The sequence below is a fragment of the Eurosta solidaginis genome, chromosome 1, assembly GCF_040869045.1.
Source record: "Eurosta solidaginis isolate ZX-2024a chromosome 1, ASM4086904v1, whole genome shotgun sequence".
NCBI lineage: Eukaryota > Metazoa > Arthropoda > Insecta > Diptera > Tephritidae > Eurosta > Eurosta solidaginis.
The window spans coordinates 306,425,765-306,452,668 of NC_090319.1; the positions used below are offsets into that span (position 1 = coordinate 306,425,765).

The window sequence follows — 26,904 nt, forward strand, 5'->3', positions numbered from 1 at the left end:
GCCTATGAAAAGGTGGCTTATGACTCAAAAAAGAAATTGCGAGAAACAGCTGTAAAGATAAACAATGCATTTCTTCAGTTTCTTAGTAGTGTTCTTTTTTTTTTGAGTCATAAGCCACCTTTTCATAGGCCGGGTCACATATATGGAAGTCAATATTTATCTCAATTCGCTTATGCCTTTACGATCAACCGTTATGTTGCCAAAGTTAATATACTCTGTGTGCAAAGCACGCTACTAATTTATATCTCTGTACAAATCGTAATGTAAATATATTGTAACGAATTTTGTGAAATTCCGCTTATTTGCAATCTTCTGCTAATGTTCGAATCGCTAAACTGTTGAATAAATAACTGCAATATTCAATAATGCAAAATCGTCTTTATTATACTACTTTGAGAGTACTTCAGAATAGCACTTATACTTCACAACCAATAGCGGGCTTAAATCAAACTGCTTAGTCATGCCTCAGCTTGCGCTGCTTTTATACTCTCGGTTTCCTCGTACGGGCTGACGGACGGATATGCCTCAACCAAACTTTTTTTCGATACTGATGATTTTGATATATAGATGTCTATATCTATCTCGATTCCTTTATACCAACCGTTATCCAATCAAAGTTATAACACCCTGTGTACAAGTACAGCTGGGTATAATTTTGTGCTCACGTACAAACGCATTTATTTACGCAAGTACGGCAAATCATGCATAATATGCAGTTCCTCGTTAAGAAATAAATAAATAAAATAAATATGAACTTGTTCATATTTTTGAATAGAATTTTAATGAAGAGGAAAGTGAAAGCCACGAACAGTGCTGCGACCAATACAAGTTAGTGAAACAAAATAATTTACATAATCATATGGGAACTATCGTGCACCGTACGTGCAGTAGCGAGTTAAAAGTGATATACATATATGAAGTTCGCTCACTAAATTAAGTCGTCTGAACTCCTGATCATATACAATTTTATAAACCGAGCATTCCAGGTATGAATAAAAAATGCCCCACTCTCTATCCCTATCTCTATATTTTTAGTAGCTACTACTTCGTATGAGCATTTGCGCTCCCTTTCGGCAGGCATCTATTGCGTCATTACTATCAACGCCATTTTACTCACAGAGGTCTAACAACGTATGTCTCTGCGCATTAGGGGAACTAAACTCCTAATGGAAGGTTCCTCTCCAAAAACTCTGTGTACAGAGAGTCATGTGAAAACGGGGGCAATGAAATATTACGTGCTTTGCGTTTTCCAATTCGGTCGAACAGTGTGTACAGAAAGGTTCCTCCTCTATCCTACGCTTGAGTAGATACTCCTTGAAACCGACGTGCCCGCTCAATATCCGCAAGAGGTGGTAGTTAAGTTCACTGTGCTCCCACCATGTATAAACAATGCTTTAGATAACCACTGCCTATAATTTTCTATATAGGATATGGCAAAATTAAAATTTAAAAATAAAATTTTCGTACGTGCCCCGAATGTCATGTACAAACAATTTAATTTCGACACTATATTTTTTTCGAATCAAATTATTAAAATTTTTTTTTTCTTATTTGAACAAACTTTGAATAAGCGCTACCAAATGATGAACGTGAAGTTAGCGAAGTACTTGGGACCTTCGGTGTGGTAGGCGGACCAGGCTACCACCACACCATGGTGGCCGTGTTTAAAGAATATAAAAATTAAATTTTCGACACCCTGTAAAAGCAGCGAAGTTAAGCTGGGGATGATGCGGCGTTGTATGTACTAATCAGAGAACACCTTCAGTTTTGCCGGCATTCACAGAGTCTGCTTTGGGGCGATATCTTTTAACCGCTCGGTGGTATCAACATAGCTGCATGGGCCGTGATGAAGTGTACAACCATCACGGGTGGGCTTTATAGCACCATCTTGCTGTCTCATAACATCTCCCAGGATGACCTTCTGTATGGTCCTCCGTACCTCCGAAGACCAGATCGTAGCTGGATATTCGGATGGGATTATGCCAAGCTTAGTTCGCTCAGTACATACCTAGCATAAGCCAACTGCCTCGGTATGCGATGCACAGCTTTCCAGAGCTTTTTTGCAATATTTTTGTATTGCCAGGTGTGGACATCAAAACCTTGTTGAGCTCTCTATCCGGCGGAGTTTCGCTATCAGGGTGGACTCTTATTCGGCACCTCTCCAAGCGTTGATCCCCAAGATTTCGTGGCGAGCTCTCTGGCTTCATCATATCTGATCCCCCTAGGCGGCACCACTTAACCAATCATGCTCCACAGCTTGGCTAGGCTAGGCTGGTCGGTTCTCCCTGGATAGGCGAGAAGCCTCTGTTCATATTCAGATTTCTGATTACAGTGAGATGCATCCTGTGAAATCCCTGCACATCATGCGGTGGACTATACGGTCCTGGCACGCTCAACGAAAGGTGTCGGGTCTGCTGCTTACTGTGTCTATCCAGAAACAAGTAGATCATACAGGCTGCCAGGTCATCCCTCCACAAATTAAGCTTTACCTCTAATAATTTGCGAAAATAAAATAAAAAATCTTTTGCCCGTAGTTTCTCGTGTGACAGGCGGCTGCAAACTTCTTAAGCAATTTCGAAAATTAGACAATGGTATTTGTAGTGTTAATTTTAAAGTTTGGTGTTGATATGCATACGCTGTTATGTTGGTGTATAATTTATTTGCATTTGGTGTCAATAGATATGCATGTTTAAAGTTAATTGAGTAACAAAATACGATACCTCTAACGCTCATGGAATACTAAAATCCAATTATTTACTATGTTATATCCAGTTTGGATATTCAGGGTTTCAAACTATGCGAGTGCGTTAGACTGGTTTAATCCCAATACGTAATAAAAAAGTAGCGAAATTCCTCGCATTTTTAACACGCTTATATTAGCTTCACTTGTATGTATGCTTGTTTATAACTATCTAGGCTGGGTGCGCAAAGGAGAGTTAGACCCATTTAGCGGCAATTATTGAAAACTCGCGGCAGAGGTTAAATAACTCGCTACAAAACGAGTTGTGCTTAATAGCGGAGACACGAACCTCTGTGCTACGGTGCTATCAACATCAAACAACTAAGTGGATTGTAGATACGGAAACGGTACCATATTTGCGTGTTTTTTTAGTTTTTTAAACTATATTTATTACTCTCCCGCCTATAGCAAATATATTGTTTCGAGGTACACCATTCTTTACTGTTAAAAGGTACAGAATAGCACGACTGTACCCAGAAGTGGTTGTAGTAAGTGAAGCGATATAGTCCCTTGTTCGCAAGGGAGTTCCCCGGTACTACTCACAATTCTATACAAAAATAGATATTTTTGATGTGTAAACACTCTGGCAGCCGCCGTGGTGTGATTTTAGCGTGCTCCGTCTACCACACCGGACATCCTGGGCTAACGCCCGGGCAAAGCAACATTAAAATTTTAGAAACAAGGTTTTTCAATTAGAAGAAATTTTTTATAAGCGGGGTCGCTCCTCGGCAGTGTTTGGCAAGCACTCCGAGTGTATTTCTGTCATGAAAAGCTCTCAGTGAAAACTAATCTGCCTTGCAGATGTCGTTCGAAGTCGGCATAAAACAAGTAGGTCTCCTCTTTGTAGGAAAAATTAAAGAAGCACGACGGGAGTACTAAATGTAAACGCAGTCTTGTTAGTGGTATGCTATGTCAGAGATAAAAGTGATGTAAACGCAGGCGTAGTGTGGGGTATTGGTATAATGATGGAGTATTAGAGAATCTGAGCGTAAGTGTACTCACTACACTGTAGCGTAATGTCTGAACAAGATATGTGGTAGAGTTAATATGAGCAAAATCGCATAGCAATTTTAAAGGCAAACACGTCACCTACATATAAATTAAAGTCTCTGAGCATATATAAAATTTTTATGCATACAAGTGTACGTAGAGATGTATACACGGCAATTTTGTTCCAGATAAAGCGCTAGAAAGTGTTAAGAAAAACAAAGCCCGTGGCTTGGTATTTAGGTGTAAGTTGATCTTTGTTTCTTTTTAGGGTTTTGCTGGTTGCAACATCTTTGTACGTTGTTTGATTAGATTTATATGTAATAATAAAGTGCAAACAAAGAATATAATGAAATAATTAAAGTAAAATAAAAATAAATCAAGTTAAAAAAAAAATAAGATAAAATAAAATAAAATAAAATAAAGTTACATTAAATTAAATTAAATAAAATAAAATTCAATTAAATTAAATGAAAGGAAATGAAATGAAATTAAATTAAATTAAATGCAATGAAATTAAATTAAATTAAATTGAATTAAATTAAATTAAAATAAATTAAATTAAATTAAATTTAATTTAATTAAATGAAATGGAATGAAATGAAATGAAATGAAATTAAATGAAATGAAATTATGTGAAATTAAATGAATTGAAATAAAATAAAATAAAATGAAATGAAATAAAATAAAACAAAAAATTTTATTGAAAAAATAAAATAAAATAAAATAAAATAAATTAAAATAAAACAAAAAAACTAAATAAAATTACGTAAAATACATTAAAAGAAAATAAAAAAGGTAAAATAAAATGAAATAAAATAAAATCAAAAAAATAAAATAAATAAAATGAACAGAAATGAAATTAAAATAATTGAAAATATAAATAATTTAATTAATTTAAATTAAACTGGATTTTAATCGAGTTATCCGTTTCTTATTGAGAAGTTTTAGATATATCATCGAAAAATCGTCGACACGTTATCAATATACCATCGATTTATAATCGCATTGCCACCAATTTATTATCGAAGTGCCCGAATAAGTTGTCGGCATGCTATCGCTAGAACAAAAGCAACAGCACCAAGTTTCTTTGAAACCGCCTTACCAACCCATAACTTTACCATATGATGACATACGAAGTATGTACTGTGCATAAAGAAAATATGCAAAGAAATCAATTGGGATAAGGTTTACAACAATTAAGGCATGACGTGGCTGAATGCGTTTTTAACACTTCAACCATCGTAGGAGTGTGGGTTCAAATCCCACTCCCAGGAGAAAAGGCTTTGAAGAGATTTACAATGTATAATCGAAACAGCTGTCGCCTTGTCTGTCCTGATGTCACGTTGTTTAAAATTTTCCCAAATTATTAAAAAAAATTATAAATTAAAAATTGCTTCAAATAAATGTTTTCATACATTTAAAGCAATAAGGGCAATCCCCGCTTAAACTCATACATGCTATCGTTTTGTTAACGACAATTCATCGGTTTGTTATGAAACAGATACCTTAAAGCTTGAATATAAAATCGATGATACATATGTAACGTTTCGATTTCAAGCCGATAAGAAACCAATAAGAAGACTATGATAAGCTGCTAAATAAATATCAATAAGAAACCGTTAATAAAATAATAACTAACCGATAAGAAGCCGACGAAGCTCTTCTCAAAAAGCGCTAAGCTATTATTTTCTGATTAATTTACCTCTTTTGTGGCCTAACTTAATTACCTGAGGGAGCGCTGTAGCTTAAAAACATTAGTTTCCAAGACGTACAGCTGTGTGTTTACACATTGAACTTCACGAGTACTTGATACTCACGCCTTTTTTCTTCTGAGTGTATTGCTATGAACTTATCAAAAGTCCATGACAATAATGTTAATTTTATAAAATATAGAGCAGATTTGTTGAAATTGCGCAGGTTAAATAATTAAACTAGCTAATTACAAATAATACTGTAACGAATTTAGGGAAATTCTCTTTTTTTTTAACCCTCCTGCTAACGTTCGAATCGCTAAACTGTTGAATAAATTACTCCAATATTCAGTATTGCAATATGTTCTTTATTTAGTCTATTTGGGAGTAGTACAATTATACTTCAATATCACGTACTTCACAACAGTGTGTTTAAATCAAACAGATTCGTTATTACTCAGCTTGCGCTGCTTTTATACCCTCGGTTTCCTCGTTAACCCATTTCTCATAAAGTCTAGTAATTTCCCGAACAGTTGTAGCTCATGCTTGGTTAGTTACCAGCTATATAAGTACATGTATATTTGTAGTTTATAGCCATATGCGTATGTATGTGTGAGTAACTACTTCGGCTGATAACTACATCTGTGTGCGTGAGATAGCTCTTCGTCGCCTTCTACATAAGTATTGCTAGCTTTAATGTGCACATACATAAAAGTGGTTGGTTTATGTTTTTGTTGTTGCGTGATTATTTACTAACAGCTTAGTAATGCTAATATTCGTCACAATACTATACAATAACTAAATAGTACAATTTTTTTATTTGTGATTAAACTAAAATGAATTAAGGTTAAGCTTTTTATTAAAAACGTTTTACGTCAAATTTTTATATAACATTGGAATGATCGCAAACCCATTATGCATTAAATATTTGTTTTCGTAATCCTAATAGATGCAGAAAGTTTTGTACTTATTCATATGCACCCATAAAACCCATTTATCATAATTTGTAGACTGTTAAACTACTACTTTACTTTAAAACGCCATAATAAAATAATAACAGTATTCATTTTAATCGGCATGTGGTAAAAACATATTTTTGTTTCACCTGCTTTCTGACTTTTTATGACATAAAATGAAAAATTTTGTATGTTGGACTTGAACATGGCTTATGCAAACTTACTGCATATGATGCCGCCCTACTAGGCACTTAATGGCAACAAACATGATATATTAATTAGTGCATAAAAGATTAAGGCTCAAAAATGTAGGCACGGTAATTGTCGCTGCAGTTTGGTACTTATGTGAGCTGAAGACTTTATACCTTTCATGAATGGAGCTGAGCAATAATCTTATCGCATTCGCAATACCGAGTAATCAGCTGTATAAGATATGTAATACCTAGAGAACAGATGTACATCTTTAACATTTTCGATAAATATAAAATAAATAATAGATCGGTAATCGTCAAAGTCTCGCGTTTCAATCAACATGAGATAGCTATGACAATGAATCTCTTATATGAACAATAGTGTAACGAATTTCGGTAAATTGCGCTTATTTGAAAGCTTCTGCTAACGTTCGAATCGCTAAACTGTTGAATAAATCACTCCAAATTCAGTATTGTAAACTGGTCTTTGTTTAGATTACTTCGAGAGTAGTACTTCACAACCAATAGCGTGTTTGAGTCACAACTGATTCTGATTACTCAGCTTGCGCTGCTTTTATACTCTCCGTTGCTTCTTTCGCATATTTCTCAAAGGTCTAGACGTTTCACCTTCTAGAACTCTTGTAGCTTTTGCTTGGTTACTAGCTATGAACGTGTATATTTGTAGTTTATAGCCATATGCGTGTGTATGTGTATGATATCTCTTCGTCGCCTTCTACATAAGTGTTGCTAGCTTTAATGTGGACATGTATATAAGAGTGGCTGCTTCATGTTTTTGTTGTTGCGTGATTATTAACTAACAGCCTAGTGATGTCAACATTCGCCACAATAGATTGTATGGGATATACATATACTATATCTACTACGGGTATCTACAATTTTTTTAGACAACAATATATGCCGTATAAGTAAGCATTTGGTGAAACTTGAAGCTTGTTGTTAAAACAGGGCAGAAATTACGAAATGCCTCCTATCTCAACATCGCTTGTACGGGATATATATCCTATAAGCGACCGACCTCTACGATTCTTTTAGACAGCAATAAATGCCATATATGTAATAATTTTTTTAAAATATTTTAAGCTTTTATATGTTGAAATGGGACAGAAATTATGAAAAGCTTCTTATCGGAACGATCGGTTGTATGGGGGATATATGCTATACCTAAGGCTAATCTATACGACCTTTTCAGACCATAATACATTCCGTTTAAGTAAGGACTTGGTTAAATTTGAAGTTTCTAGCTATTCAAATGAGGTAGAAATTACGAAACCCATCTTATATAAGCAATAGGTTGTATGGAATATATACTATATATGCGACCAATCTCTACGATTTCGTCAGACAACAATTTGTGCCACACACTAATCTGGTGAAATTTGTATTTATCTGAGAAATGACAAAAAAAACGTCTTTTATGAAAGTCTGTTGTATGGGGAACATGCGCTAGTGGTTCGATCCGGTCGGTTCCGACAAATGTCTGATCGGACACCAATATACATATACCAGTTCACTAAATTTAATCAAGATATCTTAAAATCTGAGGAACTAGTTTTAAGTATTAAGTTTTTTAGTCTAAGGACGTAAAACATGCACTTCAAATTCGAGGCTTTGTGCTTCGCGTTTGGCTCAACGTATTTTTTGCTTAGTGGATTATGTGGAACTCTCGCCTTTTGTTATCTATCTCAATCTGACTGGGACGTCTACGGTAAACGTTTCGAAGTTTGGAACCATCGGTGTACAGGTGCATCGCCTTTTCTGCCATTTTTGCGTCTTGCGTCAACCCTCCAACCTTGTAAGAAAATTTTTTTTTAATTCTACAGCCAGACACCTATCTTACGAGGAGTGGGAGAGGGTAAAACTATCATGTCCGAACAATGGCATTTAGGTATTATATAGGTAACGGTATCATCTCCGCTGTGACTGGATTTACATTGAGTCCGTTTTTGGCAGCACAAGTACCTCGCTTAACGTTAGGCGAAATACATCTGGCACGATATTAACAACGTCGTCTGGACATGCGATTACATTCACTTTTTCTGTTTTAGCTTTAGTAGAGATAAATAATAGTAATCACTTGACGCGGTATACCTTCGAGGAGATTAAGACCGAGCTTCTCTTCCAATTTGTATTGTCCTGCTTTTGAATTTTTCCAATAACGCACAAAAAAATGTTGGTGTCAAAACCGCAGTTTGTGGTGTTGTTCTACATTAAAACCAAACAAGTGTGAATATTCTTTTCGAACAAAAGCGGGAGTTTCGAGAACCGAAAAATCGAGAACTCTGCTTCTCGCGAAATTCTTGAAACACTCGTAAATCTCGCGAGCTGCTTGACATTCAATTTAGTCGCTGTATTAGTGGTTTTCCATGGATTGTTTGTGTTTTGGCTACACTTGAACATGTTGTTTCGAGTGTTTTTAATAATGGCAGTCACGAACTAATCGAACTTTTGTTTATACCCCCGTATCTATGTACCCTTAGTACGTATGTACGTATATCTAACCTGAAGGCTAGGTTCTTCTTAAATTACAGATTTACTATGCAAAGAAACATTATACCGATATCTCACATAGAAACTTAATCGAATCACAATTTTGTTTGATGAAATAATTCAGTTTTCCACAGGGCCACTTGCTTCATTAAGCGAACATCTGTCAATAAAATAAAAAATATTACGCTTATAGAAAAAGAAGCTAACTTCTTATGTGCATATTCTTGATAAAACAATATTTTGATACAAATGCAAATGTTTTGGTGTTTTTCAGATGACTTTTCAATGAGAAGTTTTTCGTGGCGGAAATACACTTGTGTTTGCCAAATCACTGCCGAGAGGCGACCACTCTTTGAAAGAATTTTCTCTAATTGAAAAACTTGTTTCTAAATTTTTGATGTTGCTTTGTCCGAAAATCGAACCGAGGTTCTTCGGTGCTGTAGGCGGAGCACGTTACCACCACACCACAGCGGCAGCCTCTAGTATACACAATATATGTATTAACCTTGTTCGATTTGTATGGACGAAAGTTAACCGATATCGCGCCATCGATTTTTCGATAAGATTTGGGCTCAGGAAAAGAAAGTTCCACTACGCATACCCAAAAATATAAAAATTATTTTTGTTGGGTATGCGTAGTGGAACTTTTTTTCCTGAGCCCAAATCTTATCGAAAAATCGATGGCGTGATATCGGTTAATAAATCGACCCAGTTTAATATGTATACTACAAAATTAAACTTATTGTATATCAATTAAGTATACATATGTACATATGTCAATCTATCCTATTCATTTCAGGTTGTTCATGGCGTCCGCATTGAGATGGCCGATTCGGTGTCACATCACAGCTTGCAAAAACGCAGCACTGCCATCGCTGCACAGCCATTACGAATTCTACTTTTTTATGATGAATCAGTTTTCAGGTTAGTTTTATTTGTACATAATACAACTGGTATTTACAGCATATCTATGTACATAGATAAACATATCCCAAGGAATTAAATTACTAGATAGTATGTATTAGATATATGTAAGTGCAGCGCACGCTCCGTATTCACGGCTGATAAGAAGAGGGCAAAGCTGTCGGAGAATGTTTTAAACGAAAGTTTGTTGCAATCCATTTCTCATATTAACAACTGCTGATTTGAAAATGCTCTTAAAATGGGCGCTTTTAGCCAATACCATTTTTGTTGATACGTTGCAAACATGTTTCCGCCAGTTGAGTAATATCAAATTTGTTCTCTGAACGGCGAGTTGAGCCAACTGCCAAATGAAATAATTATCCTTAAACTTTAAGGAAAAGGACATCTTAAATTATTTTTAACATTTCACTATAATATTAGGAGGAAAAGTTGTATTCATAACCAGCACTTTAAAATGTCAAACAACTGTCAGATAGCCGAATAAACACGTTGAGCGAATGAATGTAGCGAATAAAATTTATGCTCAGTAGTTTGACGTAAAATCCCAACCGTTGAGTGGATTAAAAATACTCAATGGTCCGTTTGTCATCTTTGGTCCGTTTACTGAGCGATTGACACTTGTGTTCGCTGAAAGCGCCCAATGAATTGGTTTGAACCTCAAGCGTCAATGAGTATGATCTGCATATCAAATCATCTACATCTATAAAATTCAATTTCAGTTCTTTTGGGCACTTATAACTTTTCAACCACATCATAGAATGCCATGAAATTTTGTATAGTGATTCTAGATAGCAACATAGGCATGTTTTTGTGATGGAACTTGAAATAATTTTTCTTCGCGGGCGGAGCTGCGCGTTTTTTCTAGTATTTTATATTATAAAATACGAGCCGGACCCGTGCGCATCTTGCGCAACCAATATAAAAGTATCTTATCAAATATCAACATAAATCAATGTTCTATCAATCAATGATAGCAACTGCCGGTAATGCAGTGCAAATATTCACAATAGTGCCATAGTACAAATAGATTTCTTTGTGTGCTCACAATCGTTTATTAAACGGTTTTATTTAGGTTGACTTGACAGGCTGCACGGCTGGCCGGCCAGCGCGAATTCTGTAATTAAAATTTAAGTAACTTCCCGATAAGCTACAAGCTTCAAACTTGGAATATAGTTCAGAACCCGATGACAATGCAATAATAAGAAAAAAATCGCCGCTAGGTGGCGCATGGATCGAGATATTCACAAAAATCGTATTTGTGGTCCGATTTGGCTCATATTTGGAACACATAATACATACAAGAATAGAAAGCGACCTATAAAAAAAATCGCCGCTAGGTGGCGCATGGATCGAGATATTCACAAAAATCGTATTTGTGGTCCGATTTGGCTCATATTTGGAACACATAATACATGCAAGAATAGAAAGCGACCTATGAAAAAAATCGCCGCTAGGTGGCGCATGGATCGAGATATTCACAAAAATCTGATTTGTGGTCCGATTTGGCTCATATTTGGAACACATAATACATACATGAATAGAAAGCAACCTATGAAAACAATCGCCGCTAGGTGGCGCAAGGATCGAGATATTCACAAAAATCGTATTTGTGGTCCGATTTGGCTCATATTTGGAAATCATATTTGACATACAGAAATAGAAACAGCTTTAGTAAAAAAAATTCACGCTAGGTGTCGCAAAAATTCAAATATTCAAAAAACTCGTACTTGTCTGTCCGATTTGGCTCTTTGAACAAATGTTATATGGAGCACATAAATTCAAATTTTGTTAGTGAAATTTCTGTAAAAAATTCATTTCCCGATAGAAGTGACGTCAGAATACTTTGGAGCACATAAATTCAAATTTTGCTAGTGAAATTTCAGTATAATAAATTAAATTAAAAAAAATGTTTAAGTTAAACGGTTTTATTGAAAGTAATACTTACATTAAGTAGGAATAATACTAAAAGATAAAAAATAATTAGGTAGGTCCTAGGTACTAGTCATTACACTCCTCATCAATCTAGGGCGTTGATCAGACAATTAAATAAAAGCGTTGGACGCGTGAAATTTCTAAAAATGTGAGGCGTAGCATGACCGGATAAAGGTTCAGCTGGTCTTACTTATGACTATCAATAGAAATTTGACGCGTCCAACGCTTTTATTTAATTGTCTGATCAACGCCCTATATTGATGAGGAGTGTGATGACTAGTACCTAGGATCTACCTAATTATTTTCTAGCTTTTACTATTATTATTACTTCATATAAGTATTGTTTTCAATAAAACCGTTTAACTTAAAGATTTTTTTTTAATTATTTTATTTTTAACAAATTATTTTAATAAAATATAGCTAAACAAAAGCACTACGACCGAATTTGCCCAAAGCTCGTTCAAGCCGAATCTCCATCTTTACAACCAAAACTTTATTTATAGATTTGGATTCCAAATAAGAGCGAAGAAGGGACCCGTACATAAAAACAGCAATTAGAAATAATATATGTGATAGTAATTCATATTCGTGCTTTGCGCATCAACGGTAACTATGTAAGAAGACGGTGTTATATATTCCTCCGTTTAACGCAAAGTACAATGCCGATCGGCGACGATCTTCGCCGCGCCGGACGCTGACGTTTCTCAAATTACGCTGTGCAGAAGGATGTCAAATCAAATGAAAATTTTCGTTAATTTCGCTTAACTGACATATTGTTGTACAAGGCGTTGAATAGAAAGTAATCAAGAAGCAGCAATAAACTGCCTGGATAATACCACCTGGTACTAAATTTGCCATGCGCAGGTCTTTATCGAGATTTCCCAGTAACTTAGGTTTTTCCTCTATTAAGGCCGGGTTTTTCAGTGCGAGTTAAACTTCAGTTAAAGTTGACTAGAGTTTAACCCTGCCACTTCGGCCGCTTAAGCTGAGATGAGCAGCAAAATTGTATGTTATCGAACAAAGTGGCAAGGTTAAACTCTAATCAACTTTAACTTGAGTTTAAACTTGCACTGAAAACCAGGCATTAGGCAACAATTTAGGCAAAGTCGCACTAAGCCTTAATTCACGAACATCTTATCTCAGCAATGATCTAATACCCTTTAAGGTGGAAGGGCGTTTTGAAAACATATTATTCAATAAAATTCTGAGATATGGCGTTTTCGAACTTGCTACCAAGAAAGAGGATTATGTTCCAATAGCTTCGATGTGTGTGCATTAAGGTCTAAGAAAGTTTATAAAAGTGCAGTGCAGCCATTTTGCGATTGTTTCCAGGATCATTTCGCGAGTGTTTTGAGACATCTCGGTAATATCTCTGGGTCAAACTTGCTTCATTTTGAGGACTATACCGGAATGATTTAGGGAATATTTCCGGACTATTTCGAAATAATTTCGAGATGGTTTTTAGCGCTATTTCAGGATCATCTCTGTGTTATTTTAAGGAAAATAAATTCAGTATTTATTAGTGTAAACCTGTTAACCGGTATACAAATAGTCTTAAGTACATGTCAGGCAAACAACTTTTCTGGTTTTTGCAGTATCTCCTCCAATACCCAGTGAACCTGTCAACTAAAAAAACTTTTACCACAGCTGGAAAATTTAATCGTTTTGCCCAATTTTTACCACAAAAAATTTACAACGGTATTTACGTTATGCCACGCGCATGGCAAATTCCAAATAACGATCTATCGTTTGCTTTCGTCGGGTATGCTCCACAACAATCGGGAATTGCTTTACTTTATATTGTGGCGAATTTTAACATCACTAAGGTAATTAAATAAATGCACAACAACAAAAACATTAAAGCAAGCTAAATAAACACATTAATCACCATTTATACACATACATACAAGGCAACGGAGAGATAGTCCCAAACACATGTAATCATCAGCCGAAGTAGTACTCACATATACACACGCATATGGCTACAAACTACAAATATACGTGTATATGGCTGGTAACCAAGCATGAAGTTCGAGAAATTACTAGACCTTACGAGAAATGGGTGAACGAGTAAACCGAGAGTATAAAAGCAGCGCAAGCTGAGGCATGACTAATCAGATTTGATTTAAGCACGCTATTGGTTGTGAAGTATAAGTGTTATTGTGAAGTACTCTCAAAGTAGTCTAATAAAGACCATTTTGCATTATTGAATATTGGAGTTATTTATTCAACAGTTTAGCGATTCGAGCGTTAGCAGAAGGTTTAGAATAAGCGTAATTTTCCCAAAATTCGTTACAATATCATGTGTTATTTTACCTACCCTCACATACATATGTACATACTTATTTACTATATATATGTAAATAACAAGTTTAGAGTATTTTAATTATTTCCTTATTGTACAAATTGTAAATTACATATCGTAAAGTGCACTACTCAGGTGTTATTTGTTGATATCGTTCTTCGCTCCCAATATATGGATGTTTGTATGTTTATATGCTAATGGACCAACTACAAGCATCCGATAACACCTGTGTACAAATGTATGTAATTTCTTTTGACATATGTAGAAGAGTCGCAATGAATACGAGTAAAGTTAATAAATCTGTTAATTATCCGCTAACTTTGTTTATAATTTTTGCGTAGTGTAGTCGAACAGGTTTATAAAAGTTATTGTACACCAGCGCTCGTGGTTGCCCTTGGTAATTGCAGAACGGTCACGGCTGCAAGATGCATTATTTTATTTTGATTTAATTGTTGGAGCGTTGATGTAAAATAAATTTACAATTACTATCGCTGATTAATAGGAACATCAACCCTCCATAATTTTTTATTGCATTTGACTTTATTTAATTTTTCAATTAGTTTTTATTATATGTACTTTTTTTGGTACCCATTGTGCTTCGCACACATATTAACTTTGTTAGTGTAAAGAAAGATTGAACGGCATACATGAGTTGTGATATATATATGTAAACTTCTCTATGAGCAGTTCCACACTAATTGATAGATCAAATTCGCGCTTAAGCGTGTTATGGCCGTCGAACAAGGCGCGCTTCTGTTGGGTTAACTGGCGCCAATTGGCCACAGAAGGGGAATTTGAATCTCGTTTTCCAACAAGTACTTCCATCGGAGTGGGGACGCCCTCTTGCTGTGCTTCCATATTTCCGATTTCCGTTAAAAATACTTTTTTTCCGGAGTTTTAATTCGCTGGACTATGGATCTCTCCCAGCAAAAAGTATACTCGTAAATTGGCTTGTAAAATGGCCCTATCTGTGACGTTGAAACACGTAAAATCTCCAGTAAATATTTTTAAGAGCATCGAGAACTTTTGTGACCATTCCATTACGTATCGTACTTATTTATGTGATTGCCCATACTGCTCACACATATAGGGCAAATGTCAACAAACTATAGAGCTGTACTTTTTTGTGGAACAAGGTGGGATTTTTAATGTTAGCCGACGTTTTCGGTCACTAGATTTCGTACAGCCAAAGAGGATAAATACAATAAGAGCCGTCACTCGTTATTTTTTTGGCATTTACTCGATGTCTACTGAGAGGTAGTCGCTACTCTTTTTTGGGGCGAGATGTTAATAAATGTCTTCTATACATTTTCGTGGGGTATTTGTGCTTATTTTTCGACTGTATTTAATTAATTTATTTAATTCTCTTTCCAAAAATCACAGTTGCACAAGGGGCCTACACGGCATGGATAAATGCGAGACAATTAAAAATGTCCCTCTCAGAAAACATTCGGCATCAATTTTTTCAATTTCCAGCGAGATACTCGCCACAAAATAACGAGTGACGGCTCTTATTGTATTTATCCTCTTTGGTACAGCTCATAATCATATTTTCCTCGGTACTCGCTGAAGCCAACGCGTAAACGGCCGTAAATCTCTGCGTCACTCAGCAAAAATCTAGTGATCTAAAATCTCGGCCAACAACAGAAATTTCCACGTTGTTCCCCGAACTATAGCTTGTTTACATTTCGATAAGCTAATGCCCTATATGTTTGAGTATTATGGGCAATCACATTAGGTACGGAATAGCCACAAACTTTCCCGATGCTCTTAAAAATGTTACTGAAGATTTTATGTGTTTCATCGTCACAGATAGGGCCATTTTATTAGCCAATTTACGAGTATAATTTTTGCTGGGCATATAGCAGCACGGGTACGATACGTGACTTTTATAGCATGATTTTCGTTTGCTGAGAGAGCACTTTATTTTTTCAATGGCTTATCCAAAGTAGCATTTATGGGCATGCGTGATTCTTCGCTGGATTTCAAAGCAGATCTTGTTTGTGTACATGCCGGTTCCTAAATAAACGAAGTCTTTTACTATTTCGAAATTATGGCGGCCAACAGTAGCGTGGTTGCCAAGGCGCAAATGCACTGACTCTTTGTTTGATGATAGCAGGTACTTCGTTTTGTCCTCATTCACCATCAAATACATATTTTCCGCTTCTTTTTCCAGTTTGAAGTAAGCAAAACTTACGGTGCGGGTGTTCAGGCTGATGATATCAATCGTACGCCAGTAATTGCACGCTTTTATAGAATATTGTTACAGAGCGATTCGCTTCTGCAGCTTGTATTATTTTCATCCTGTCTTAAACCTCGTTTAGTTTCGAACGTCTCGGAAAGGTCCTTCCCAATTATGACTTAGTTGATGATATTGCTCAACGTCATTTTGCACAGCCGTATAAGTTTTGCGTGGAAACTAAATTCAGACATAGCGGCAAATAGGAAGCTCCTTTTCGTGCTGTCGAAGACGGCTTTAAAATCGCCCAAGATTTGGCGCATAGTGAAAATCCAGTCGATTTACCAGACCTGAGATCGCACTGATTAGGTCCAATCTACCGATTCAACCAAGGCACAATAATCTCCGAAGAGATTTTAGGCTGACCTTCTCTCTGATTTGCGTCGTGTTCCTTTTAATTTTTCCTACAAATTGGCGGGACGGGGCCTACATATTTTACGCCGACTCCGAACGGCATCTGCAAGCTAGATGAGTTTGCAATGAGAAGCTTTTCATGGCGGAAATACACCCTGAATGTTTGCCAAATCGTTTCCGAGGAGCAATTTTTGTTTTTGGTTTGCTAGGGAATTGAACTTAGGATTTTGGTGTGGTAGGCAAAGCACGCTATCAACGCACCATGGCGGCCGCCGAATAATAATGTATAATGTATTTTATTTTATTTGTAACAACATTATTCGCGCAGTGAAAAAAAATATTGTAAACTATGCATGGATTGGCCCCTATATACATATGTATGTTGTCATGAGTAAATATTGCCATAAGTAATTCATTTCACTTTAAATTAAACGCCATAAAAAATACAAAGCTAAATCAAGTAATTTATCCTCACTTACAAGATCAATTGTCGGATATTATCCAGCGTCCAGCCAGCTTGACAAAGAGTATTACAACTATATATGCAAGGACTGTTCCGAAAAGAAAGTGCACACATTATTTTGCTTGTAATTCGACGAAGTTGCATATTTTTTCCTTTAATTTTCTTCTAACGAAAACTCGAATATTGAAGCTAGTTGATGATTAGAGCAGTCAAGCGAAAACATTAATATCTTGGCTTGCATAGAGCTTTTTTACCACCTTTGATTTACTTTTGTACATCATTGCTTTTGGTACATTTTTTCAAGTTTTTTTGGTACGGAAAACTCAAGCATACCCGGACATGTTGTGCATGTCATGAACCGAGGACTGTTCCATAGGGCGCGGTTCTGGGAAGTTTGGTAGATTTTCCCTTTTTCAATTAAGACTTCCAGCGATTATGCTTATACAATCCTGCTGTAGATCTAATGAAACGTGAAGGAACCAAATTGGCTCAAAATAGAGCCGACAAAAAGTGCTTTAAAAGAAAAGAGGTGGAACCCTCCTCGTTTTTTTTATTTCTTTGATATAGTGCTACGACAATCACAGATTGTCCTAAAGCCTATAGTACAAATAGTTTACCATTAATCTAGCTTTTTGCAAACCTTATTAATTGGTAACTCTGGTAACATATTCACATCAATAGGTTTAATGCAAGATTGGAAAAGAGATAATTTTTTTCATCCATGTTTATGTAGGTTTAATTATCCGTTCTAATTCACTTCAAATATTTGACTACTTGCCCTGCCGTCTAGCGTATGATAGCCACTGCCGGTAATGCAGTGCAAATATTCACAATAGTGCCATAGTACAAATAGATTTCTTTGTGTGTTCACAATCGTTTATTTTTAACAAATTATTTTAATAAAATATAGCTAAACAAAAGTTCTACGACCAAAATTGCCCAAATCTCGCTAATAGCCCGAATCTCCATCTTTACAACCAAAACTTTATTTATAGATTTGGATTCCAAATAAGAGCGAAAAAGGGAAGCAGCAATTACAAATAATATATATGATAATTTTTGTTTCTGTTTGATACTTTCTATTTTTTAAGGATTTCAAGCTGTGCATTTGATTAGCTATTTTTCTCAGGGGGCCAGCAGTTCTCGACTTTTACCCTAAATTTCGTATTGATATGAATTGATTTCTATCCTTACATTGAAAAGTCTTCCGACCTGTAAGGTTACATTATTATTCACCACTTCTACAATCGCTTTGTGCGATTTTATCGGCTTTTAAATACAAATTTTTACTAAGGCAACTGTACACTTTCTTTTCATGCTCTTGTTCTTCAATGAAAATCATGAAAGCTCTAATGGTGAAGAAGTGAATAAAAAACCAGAATGGACCATGCTCTCTAACAGTGTCTTACCCATAATGATTCGCACATAAACTTCGAGAAATAATTATTTAAAAGTATGCACTTTCTTTTCGGAACATTCCTTATGTACATTCGTACATGCATACATACGAGTATGGAGAAATATTGAAATTAAAGCCGCCTTATTTATATGATATGAGCTACCGTTTTGCTTTAAATGCAAGTTAACGTCATCATTCACCCATAGCAGTTACCCACCAAGTAAACAAATATAGCTTCATTGAACCACTTAGGCACATGAGTCAAATATGTCTTTGCCACACTGGCAATTAGTAACCACACATTTTTAATCCAAACAGGAAAAGCTAAAGTAAATAGTAACTCAAATATCCAGTTGGCTATTTTTCAAGGGCAAGCCATTTCAAGGCTAAACCTATTTCATCGTATGATGAAATTAGTTTTAAGGTAACATTTAAGCTCCACATTACTTAGAACTTAAGCACAAAACAATTGTATGTAGTGGTAAGTAAATAAGTTATAAATAAGAGAAGATGAATAAAGATGAACAGATTTTGATTGAAACACCAAGTAAGGCGGTTTACTTTTTAAAAGCCTTCCGCGCTTCGTGCGAAAGTTAAGTTGCACTTAAAATTGAATTATTGACCCTGTTATGATCACTATAGTTTACGCTTTTGATAATGATTTTGATGATGATTTGTTTGTGCTTATAATATATTGGATGGCTGATGAAAGATGCTACATAATAAGAGAAAAGTATTACTTACTAGAGTTCGCCAAGTGGTTGAAATTCAACCAATATAAATGGCACACCAAGCTAAAAAGGCGTTGCCTCGTTCGCCTATTTCTCCTAGGGTCTAGACTTTTCGCGAAAAGCCTTCTCGAACAGCTGCTTATTTATTTCTCTTTTATGTATCTGGTATTCACTTTCTTTAGTCTTCTAGTTATATGCGCGTGTATGTGTGAATAATAACTTTTGTTCTTAAGGGATGACTACATGTGGGTATGTGAAATAACCGCTTCGCTTTTAGCTTCGCTGTTTGCATGTATGTGTGGCTACTTACTTTGCTGTTGTTGTGTATTTATTTAGTAGCAGCATAGTTATGTATAGAACTGCTATTATTCGCCACAATACCTTACGCTTACTGCCCATATTCTCATAACAAATTTAATGCAAATAAAATATTCAAATATCTGGCAACCATGTAAAGACATGCTTAGTAGTTACACCTATGTAGATAAAAAGTCGAAGAACTATAATATTCCTAGCGAAATAAAAAACTGTAAAAATATTCTTAGAGCCCAAAAAAGGCCCAAAAAATTATTAAAAAACCATTTTTTTTTAAATAAAACTTACAAACAGCATCTGGAACTGATTAGACGCTGTCCACCTAACATCTGAACTCATTCCTCGATTACGATCTCCGTTGGATATCGAAATATATTGGAACAAAAACAACAACAACGTGTTTAATGTATTGACCTAGAGCCAGTTTGAAGTAATAATTGTTGAATTTAAAGGTCGGAAAAAATCAAAATTTGGTAAAACTTACAACTATTACGATCCCTGATTTGTAGTAAACCATACAATTTAGCGCTAAATACTAAAATTACAAAAATCAAACTAATTTCACGCTATTATTACTCTTTTCCATTAGTTGAATTTCTTAAATTAGTGAATGGATAACTGACATTGCCATAAAAAATTGGAGCACAACTTACATTAAAGTTTCTCAAGTTATATAGTTAGACAATTCTGCTAATTAGTTCTCAGAAAAAAAATATATATAGTATATGTATGACGCGAACAAATACATTAGGAGGCATCTAAACTTCTTCAGATTTTTGTGTTGCTTAATTTATCTTTATTTCTAGAACAATATGGAAAGTATGATCCTTAAGTAATGCTAAAATGAACGAACAGAGATCTATGAATTGATTAGAATACGAATTGCAGAGAAGTGAACACCAAAGTGCACTCAGAAAAAACACTTACCTAAAATGAGGAAAACATATATTAAAAACATATTTCTTTAAATTGAGAAAAATTTCAATTTACTCATTAAAGAACTGCGAATTTTTGTATAAAACTTTGAACAAATTTGAGTGAAAAATTGTGATTTTTTCATCAAGAATACGTGCTTGTGTGTATATATCTCATCATATTAATATGTACGAGTATATTCAGTGGCGGCCACCATGGTGTGATGGTAGCGTGCTCCGCCTACCACACCGTGTGCCCTGGGTTCACACCCCGGGCAAAGCAACTAGAAGACATTTTTTCTAAGCGGGGTCGCCCTTCGGCAGTGTCTGGCAAGCGCTCCGAGTGTATTTCTGCCATGAAAAGCTCTCAGTGAAAACTCATCTGCCTTGCAGATGCCGTTCGAAGTCGGCATAAAACATGTAGCTCCCGTCCAGCCAATTTGTAGGGAAAATCAAGATGAGCACGACGTAAATTGGAAGAGAAGCTTGGCCTTAGATCTCTTCGGAGGTTATCGCGTCTTACATTTATTTATTTCAGTGAATAAGGACAATTGACTGTAAAGTTAAGCACCTCCACTAGGACTACACTGCCGTGACATTTACACACTTTAATAAAAATTTTTTTTTACAATTTTCTATATTTTTAAACAAATTATTCCTATAACCAAGGAAAAAAAATTTTAATAAAAAGAACTATTAGCATTAGCGGACTCTTGTTATTGTTGTTGTTGTTGTAGCGATAAGGACACTTCCCGAAGGCCTTGTGCAGTGTTATCGATGTTGATGGTCCTTTGCGGGATGCATGGCCATGCCGCCCTCCCACTCCCTAGATCAATGAGGAACTTGGGGTCGCCAGAGCCTCGGCTGTTAAAGAAACAGGATTCGCCACGGGCAGGTAAGGTTGACAATTAGGTTGGCAACCCCTTGAAAAGGTTGCGCTACACAACATCTTGAATAAATTTGGCATTTTAGTCGCCTCTTACTACAGGCATACCTGCCGCGGGTATTTTCTAAGTATCTCAACCCGCTTATTTGATCTCGCGAGTAAATGAACTAAGAGTTGAGTTTTTGTTTGAAGTATTATCCCGCAAATATGAGTAAATGCGTAATTTTCTTTGCTGATATTCAAAGTGTTGGTCGGAACAACTTTATATACTACTTTGTTAGTTAATAAAATAAAACTAAATTAAATAAAGTAAATTAAATTATTTTTGTTTTTATCGGCCTATTGATAAATCATTCAAGGTTCGAATCGAGCTCAAGGCCAGAACAATAATTCAATCAAAATTAGAAAAATTAAAAAAATAATAATAATTATCATTAGAAGAAAATTATTGTTCTGGCCTTGAGCTCGATTCGAACCTTGAATGATTTATCAATAGGCCGATAAAAACAAAAACAATTGTTAATAAACCATGAGCACATGGGAATGTCAACACTGAATAAATATAGTTGGTAAAAAGGAATAGAAGTAGCAAATTTGCCAGTCAAACAAACCATCGCTGTATAGCTAAATGGTTAGCGCAGCATGCCTAAAGCGTACTGATGATGAAGGCTTAGCACCCTTCGAAATGGATCTATCTGCGCAGCTATGGCAGGTTGTCTGAAAAATTGTCTACTCACTATTCCAAAAACAAAATACAATTTTTCAAATTTAGAAAAATTAAAAAATAACAATAATTATCATTAGAAGAAAATTATTGTTCTGGCCTTGAGCTCGATTCGAACCTTGAATGGTAAATTAAATTAAATAAAAAAAATAAAATCAAGCAAAAAAAAAAAAAATAAAATCAATCAAAATAAAATCAAATAACATAATATAAAGTTAAATAAAATAAAGTAAACTTATATAAAATATAACAAATAAAAAAAAATAAATAATAAGATAAAACAAAATAAAATAAAACAAAACGAAATAAAATAAAATGACATAAAATAAAATAAAATAAAATAAAACTAAGTAAAATAAAATAAAATAAATTGAAATAAGATAAAATATAATAAATTAAAAAAATATAAAATATAATAAAATAAATCAAAATATTAGTAACGAATTTACTGCAAATCCTCTTATTTGCAACCTTCTGCTATGTTCGAATCACTAAACTGTTGAATAAATAACTCCAATATTCAATAATGCAAAATGGCCTTTATTCAAGTACTTTCAAAATAACACTTCTTTTGCTCGACAGATAGTGTGCTCAGTCGAAACTGATTCGCGCGCCTCAACTGTTGTCGCCTTTTATACTGTTTGGTTTACTCGTTGACATTTCGATCTAACCGCTGTTAGCCTCTCCGAATGAACCACCCTTCTATTTTGCGGTTTTCCAATTGTTTGTATGCGGTAGATGACATCACTGATCCTCTTCACAACTCTGTACGGGCCTTCCCAACTGCACCGATATTTGGATGGAACACCTTTCCGCCGGTGAAGGTTGTATAGCAGTACCAAATCTCCCTCCCGGAAACCTTCCGAATTATTTTCCTTGTCGTACCTGTGTTTCATCTTACTACTCATTACCCTGGGCCGTTCCTTCACACTCTGTTGTTTGGCCAATGAACTACTTCGTAGAGCTTGCGCTTGACGGATTAGCTTCGCATAGTCAGTATCGTTCCCACGTTTCACAACAGTAGTGCGCCCCGGCTTGAAACTACAATCGCATTCTCTGGAAAATTCTTTCCTTCGTTTTAGTGCGTCCGTTCGAATTTGTCCATGCCATTGTTTCTCTCGCAGGTATCTTTGATTTTGTTTTGTTTGGCCCATTCGTTCCATCAACTTTTTCCTCTGACTTTCGTGGTCTTTGTCGACTCTTCTCCACCAGTACTCGATTACTGCTGAACCCCTTTTCCAAACTGGAGCTAAGTGGCACATCCTGGTTCTTATAGCGCATAATCTTTCTCCGCATATCGATCCTGATGTCATGGTCAACTAAGAAATCCACTCCCAATATGACTTCATCAACGATCTCTGCCACAACGAATTTGTGTAGAACCATTACCTCCCCAATTAAGACTTCACATACCACTTCTCCCTGGACTTGGTTATACTCACCAGTAATCGTATGCAACCTTGCTCCAGGTAATGGCTTTACTCTCCTGTTGACCAAATCGGATCGGATTAAAGAATGAGATGCGCCCGTATCAACAGTCAGTACAAGCTCCTTGCCATCCACATTTCCTTTGACGGTAAGACTGCTCGATTTCCTTCCAGTTTGCGAGATAGGTATCACACGACATTCAATAGCTGGTGCAAATTCTCGATCTTTACATTTGACTCGCTCTTGCTTATCTCCTCCAGCTTTGCGTTTACCACCAGCCAAGTTGGAACTACCATGACCGGTGCTGCAATGACGTGCAATGCGACTTGGGTTACCGCACTTGAAACATTTCATAACTCCGGCATTTTTTTGTTGTAATCCCTTCACTGCTTCCAAAATTGTGTCTACCCAATCTGGCCTTTCCACTTCCACGCGATGAGCTTTGTATGCGGGCTTACTCAAAAGTGACGCTGTTTCCTGAGTCAGTGCATGGGATACCGTTTCAGCAAATGTTGGCTTTGGGTTGGCATATGTAGCTCGTTTCGTTTCGGCATCCCGTATTCCATTTATAAAGCTCTGAATTTTAACCCACTCGGTGTCTTCCACGGGTGCGTCTGCATTTGCGAGATGAGCCAATCTTTCAACATCCGACGCAAACTCTTGCAAAGTCTCATTCGCCTTTTGGTAACGATTTTGCAACTCAATTTGATATACCTGTTTCCTATGCTCGCTTCCGTAACATCTCTCTAGAGCGCTCATCGATGTTTCATAGTTGTTCCGTTCATACTCTGGAATTGTCTGTAAGATTTCAGCTGCAGGCACTTTTAAATCCACGAACATTGCAGCAACTTTATCTTCAGCATTCCAGTTGTTCACTGCTGACGTCTTCTCAAATTGAAGCTTGAATACCTCGAAAGGAAGAGAGCCGTCAAAAGATGGATTTTTACCTTCGGATTGCTCGCTGGAACAGCTGGGCGATTTAGTTGTAACTGTTGCATAAGACCTTTCAACGCTTCTATCTCGGCATCAATTTTGTCCTCGAGTTGTAAAATTTTTGCATCCTGCTCTTCCAGTTTCGCAAAGAGCTGCGATGATACTTGTTCCGAAATTTTTGTCGACATTCCAGATATACGTGCCTCTTGCGCTTCCAGTTGAGATGACATATATGTCTTCTGTTCTTCCAATTGAGATGACATTTGCGACGCCATTTCTGAAATGAGTGCCTCCTGTGACTCCAGCTGAGATGCCATTGTCGATGTTTGTGCAGATATTGTGCTCGTCACTGTCTGCGGTGTTTCGTTTTTTTCTTCCATTTTTGTTGTTGTTTTGGCGCTATCATAATGAAAGACATACTCCTCAGCATTGATTCCTTCAAATACCAAAGCTACACTTAGTCGTCTTTGTAGCTGGGATTTATCGCCAAAAGTAGCCAATCCACGACCTTCCAACTCCTCCTTCAGTTGCTGGATCGTCAATTCACTCAACTTTGCCATGTCCAAGTTATATTCGAAGTCTTCGGAATTTATTCAACAATTCCTCTTCTGACATCAATTGTAACGAATTTACTGCAAATCCTCTTATTTGCAACCTTCTGCTAAGTTCGAATCACTAAACTGTTGAATAAATAACTCCAATATTTAATAATGCCAAATGGCCTTTATTCAAGTACTTTCAAAATAACACTTCTATTGCCCGACAGATAGCGTGCTTAATCGAAACTGATTCGCGCGCCTCTACTGTTGTCGCCTTTTATACTGTTTCATTTACTCGTTGACATTTCTAGGCGGTTCTATTCTAGAATCTACTAGTTGGTTATCTGCTATAAGTTTCTCAGCTAAAACTACAGTTGCACAATTTGTATAGCTTCTCTCACATGCGCGTGTATTTGTGAGCGACATTTCCACAATTATAATTGCATATCTCAGATAAGATATCGGCATGTGTTTGTGCGTTACTTCTCGCTGCGTGTACGTACCAGAGGTCTGCCTTGAGTACTAATAAAATTAGTGCACTTAGTCATGAGCCACCGTGGTGTGATGGTAGCGTGCTCCGCCTATCACACCGTATACCCTGGGTTCAACTCCCGGGCAAAGCAACATCAAAATTTTAGAAATAAGGTTTTTCAATTAGAAGAAAATTTTTCTAAGCGGGGTCGCCCCTCGGCAGTGTTTGGCAAGCGCTCCGGGTGTATTTCTGCCATGAAAAGCTCTCAGTGAAAACTCATCTGCCTTGCAGATGCCGTTCGGAGTCGGCATAAAACATGTAGGTCCCCTCCGGCCAATTTGTAGGGAAAATCAAGAGGTGCACGACGCAAATTGGAAGAGAAGCTCGGCCTTAGATCTCTTCGGAGGTTATCGCGCCTTACATTTATTTTTTTTTTTTTTTTAGTCATGAGCCAAAAAATTGTGTCTAAATGTGTACTTAGTCAAGTACAGACAAATACTATGAGTGACTAGCACATAAAATAGAATATACATACGAGTGCCCCGCAACACATATGTCCCATGCATATATGACATTGTTGAGTATAAACTGAAATCATAGTCGCTTTAACTCAGTAGCATGTTGGTTTCGTGTGTAATACACTGTATACTTCGTTTATTATCGGTTTTTCTTTAGCGCTGTATTCAGTTTAGTTTCGTGTACATCGTTGCGTTGCTAGCGTCAGAAGACTGATATGACTATATTCATTTTATTGTACTGTTAGTCATACTGATTCAAATTAGTGTTTTCGTATAACACAGTTGCCTTTCTTGCTCAATAAGACAATTGAGTACTGAACTGCTTCGTGGCTTATGAGCGGTTATTCATTTTACGAAGCATGACTATGTAAATGTGTTTTAGTGGATATAAGTGCTTGATATTCTTTGTTTGTGTACGCACTAATACTAATTTTTTGGTTAGTCCACTAATAACCTTAAAACATGAATAATTGCAGCTCACTGGTACGTACATATGTGTAGACATAATGATTGAATTATTGATGGGCATACAAATCACAGGTAAGGAAACGAAAAGAAAGGAACGGAATGGAAAATAAAGGAAAGGAAGGAAAGCAAGCGAAAGTAGAGAAAATGAAAGAAAAGAAAAGAGAAGAAATGAAAAGAAAGAAAAGTAAGGGAAACACAGCAAAGGCATAGTTCTGTCTAAATGAAATAAAATAAAAGAAAAAGAAGGTAGGTAAGGAAACGATATGAAAGGGCGGAGAGGCAAG

At 36.1% G+C, this 26,904-nt stretch overlaps 1 protein-coding gene across 11 annotated transcripts in view; it reads left to right on the plus strand.

Annotated features, from left to right (window-relative positions):
• Invadolysin (leishmanolysin-like peptidase, invadolysin) overlaps positions 1 to 26,904 on the plus strand; it is a 165,975-nt gene that overhangs the window by 114,777 nt on the left and 24,294 nt on the right. For all 11 annotated transcript variants that reach the window (XM_067761417.1, XM_067761418.1, XM_067761419.1 and 8 more), the window contains one exon: positions 9,876 to 10,000. In XM_067761417.1, coding sequence (XP_067617518.1) covers positions 9,900 to 10,000 — 101 coding nt within the window. In that variant the 5' untranslated portion in view covers positions 9,876 to 9,899. The remainder of the gene's footprint in view (positions 1 to 9,875; positions 10,001 to 26,904) is intronic.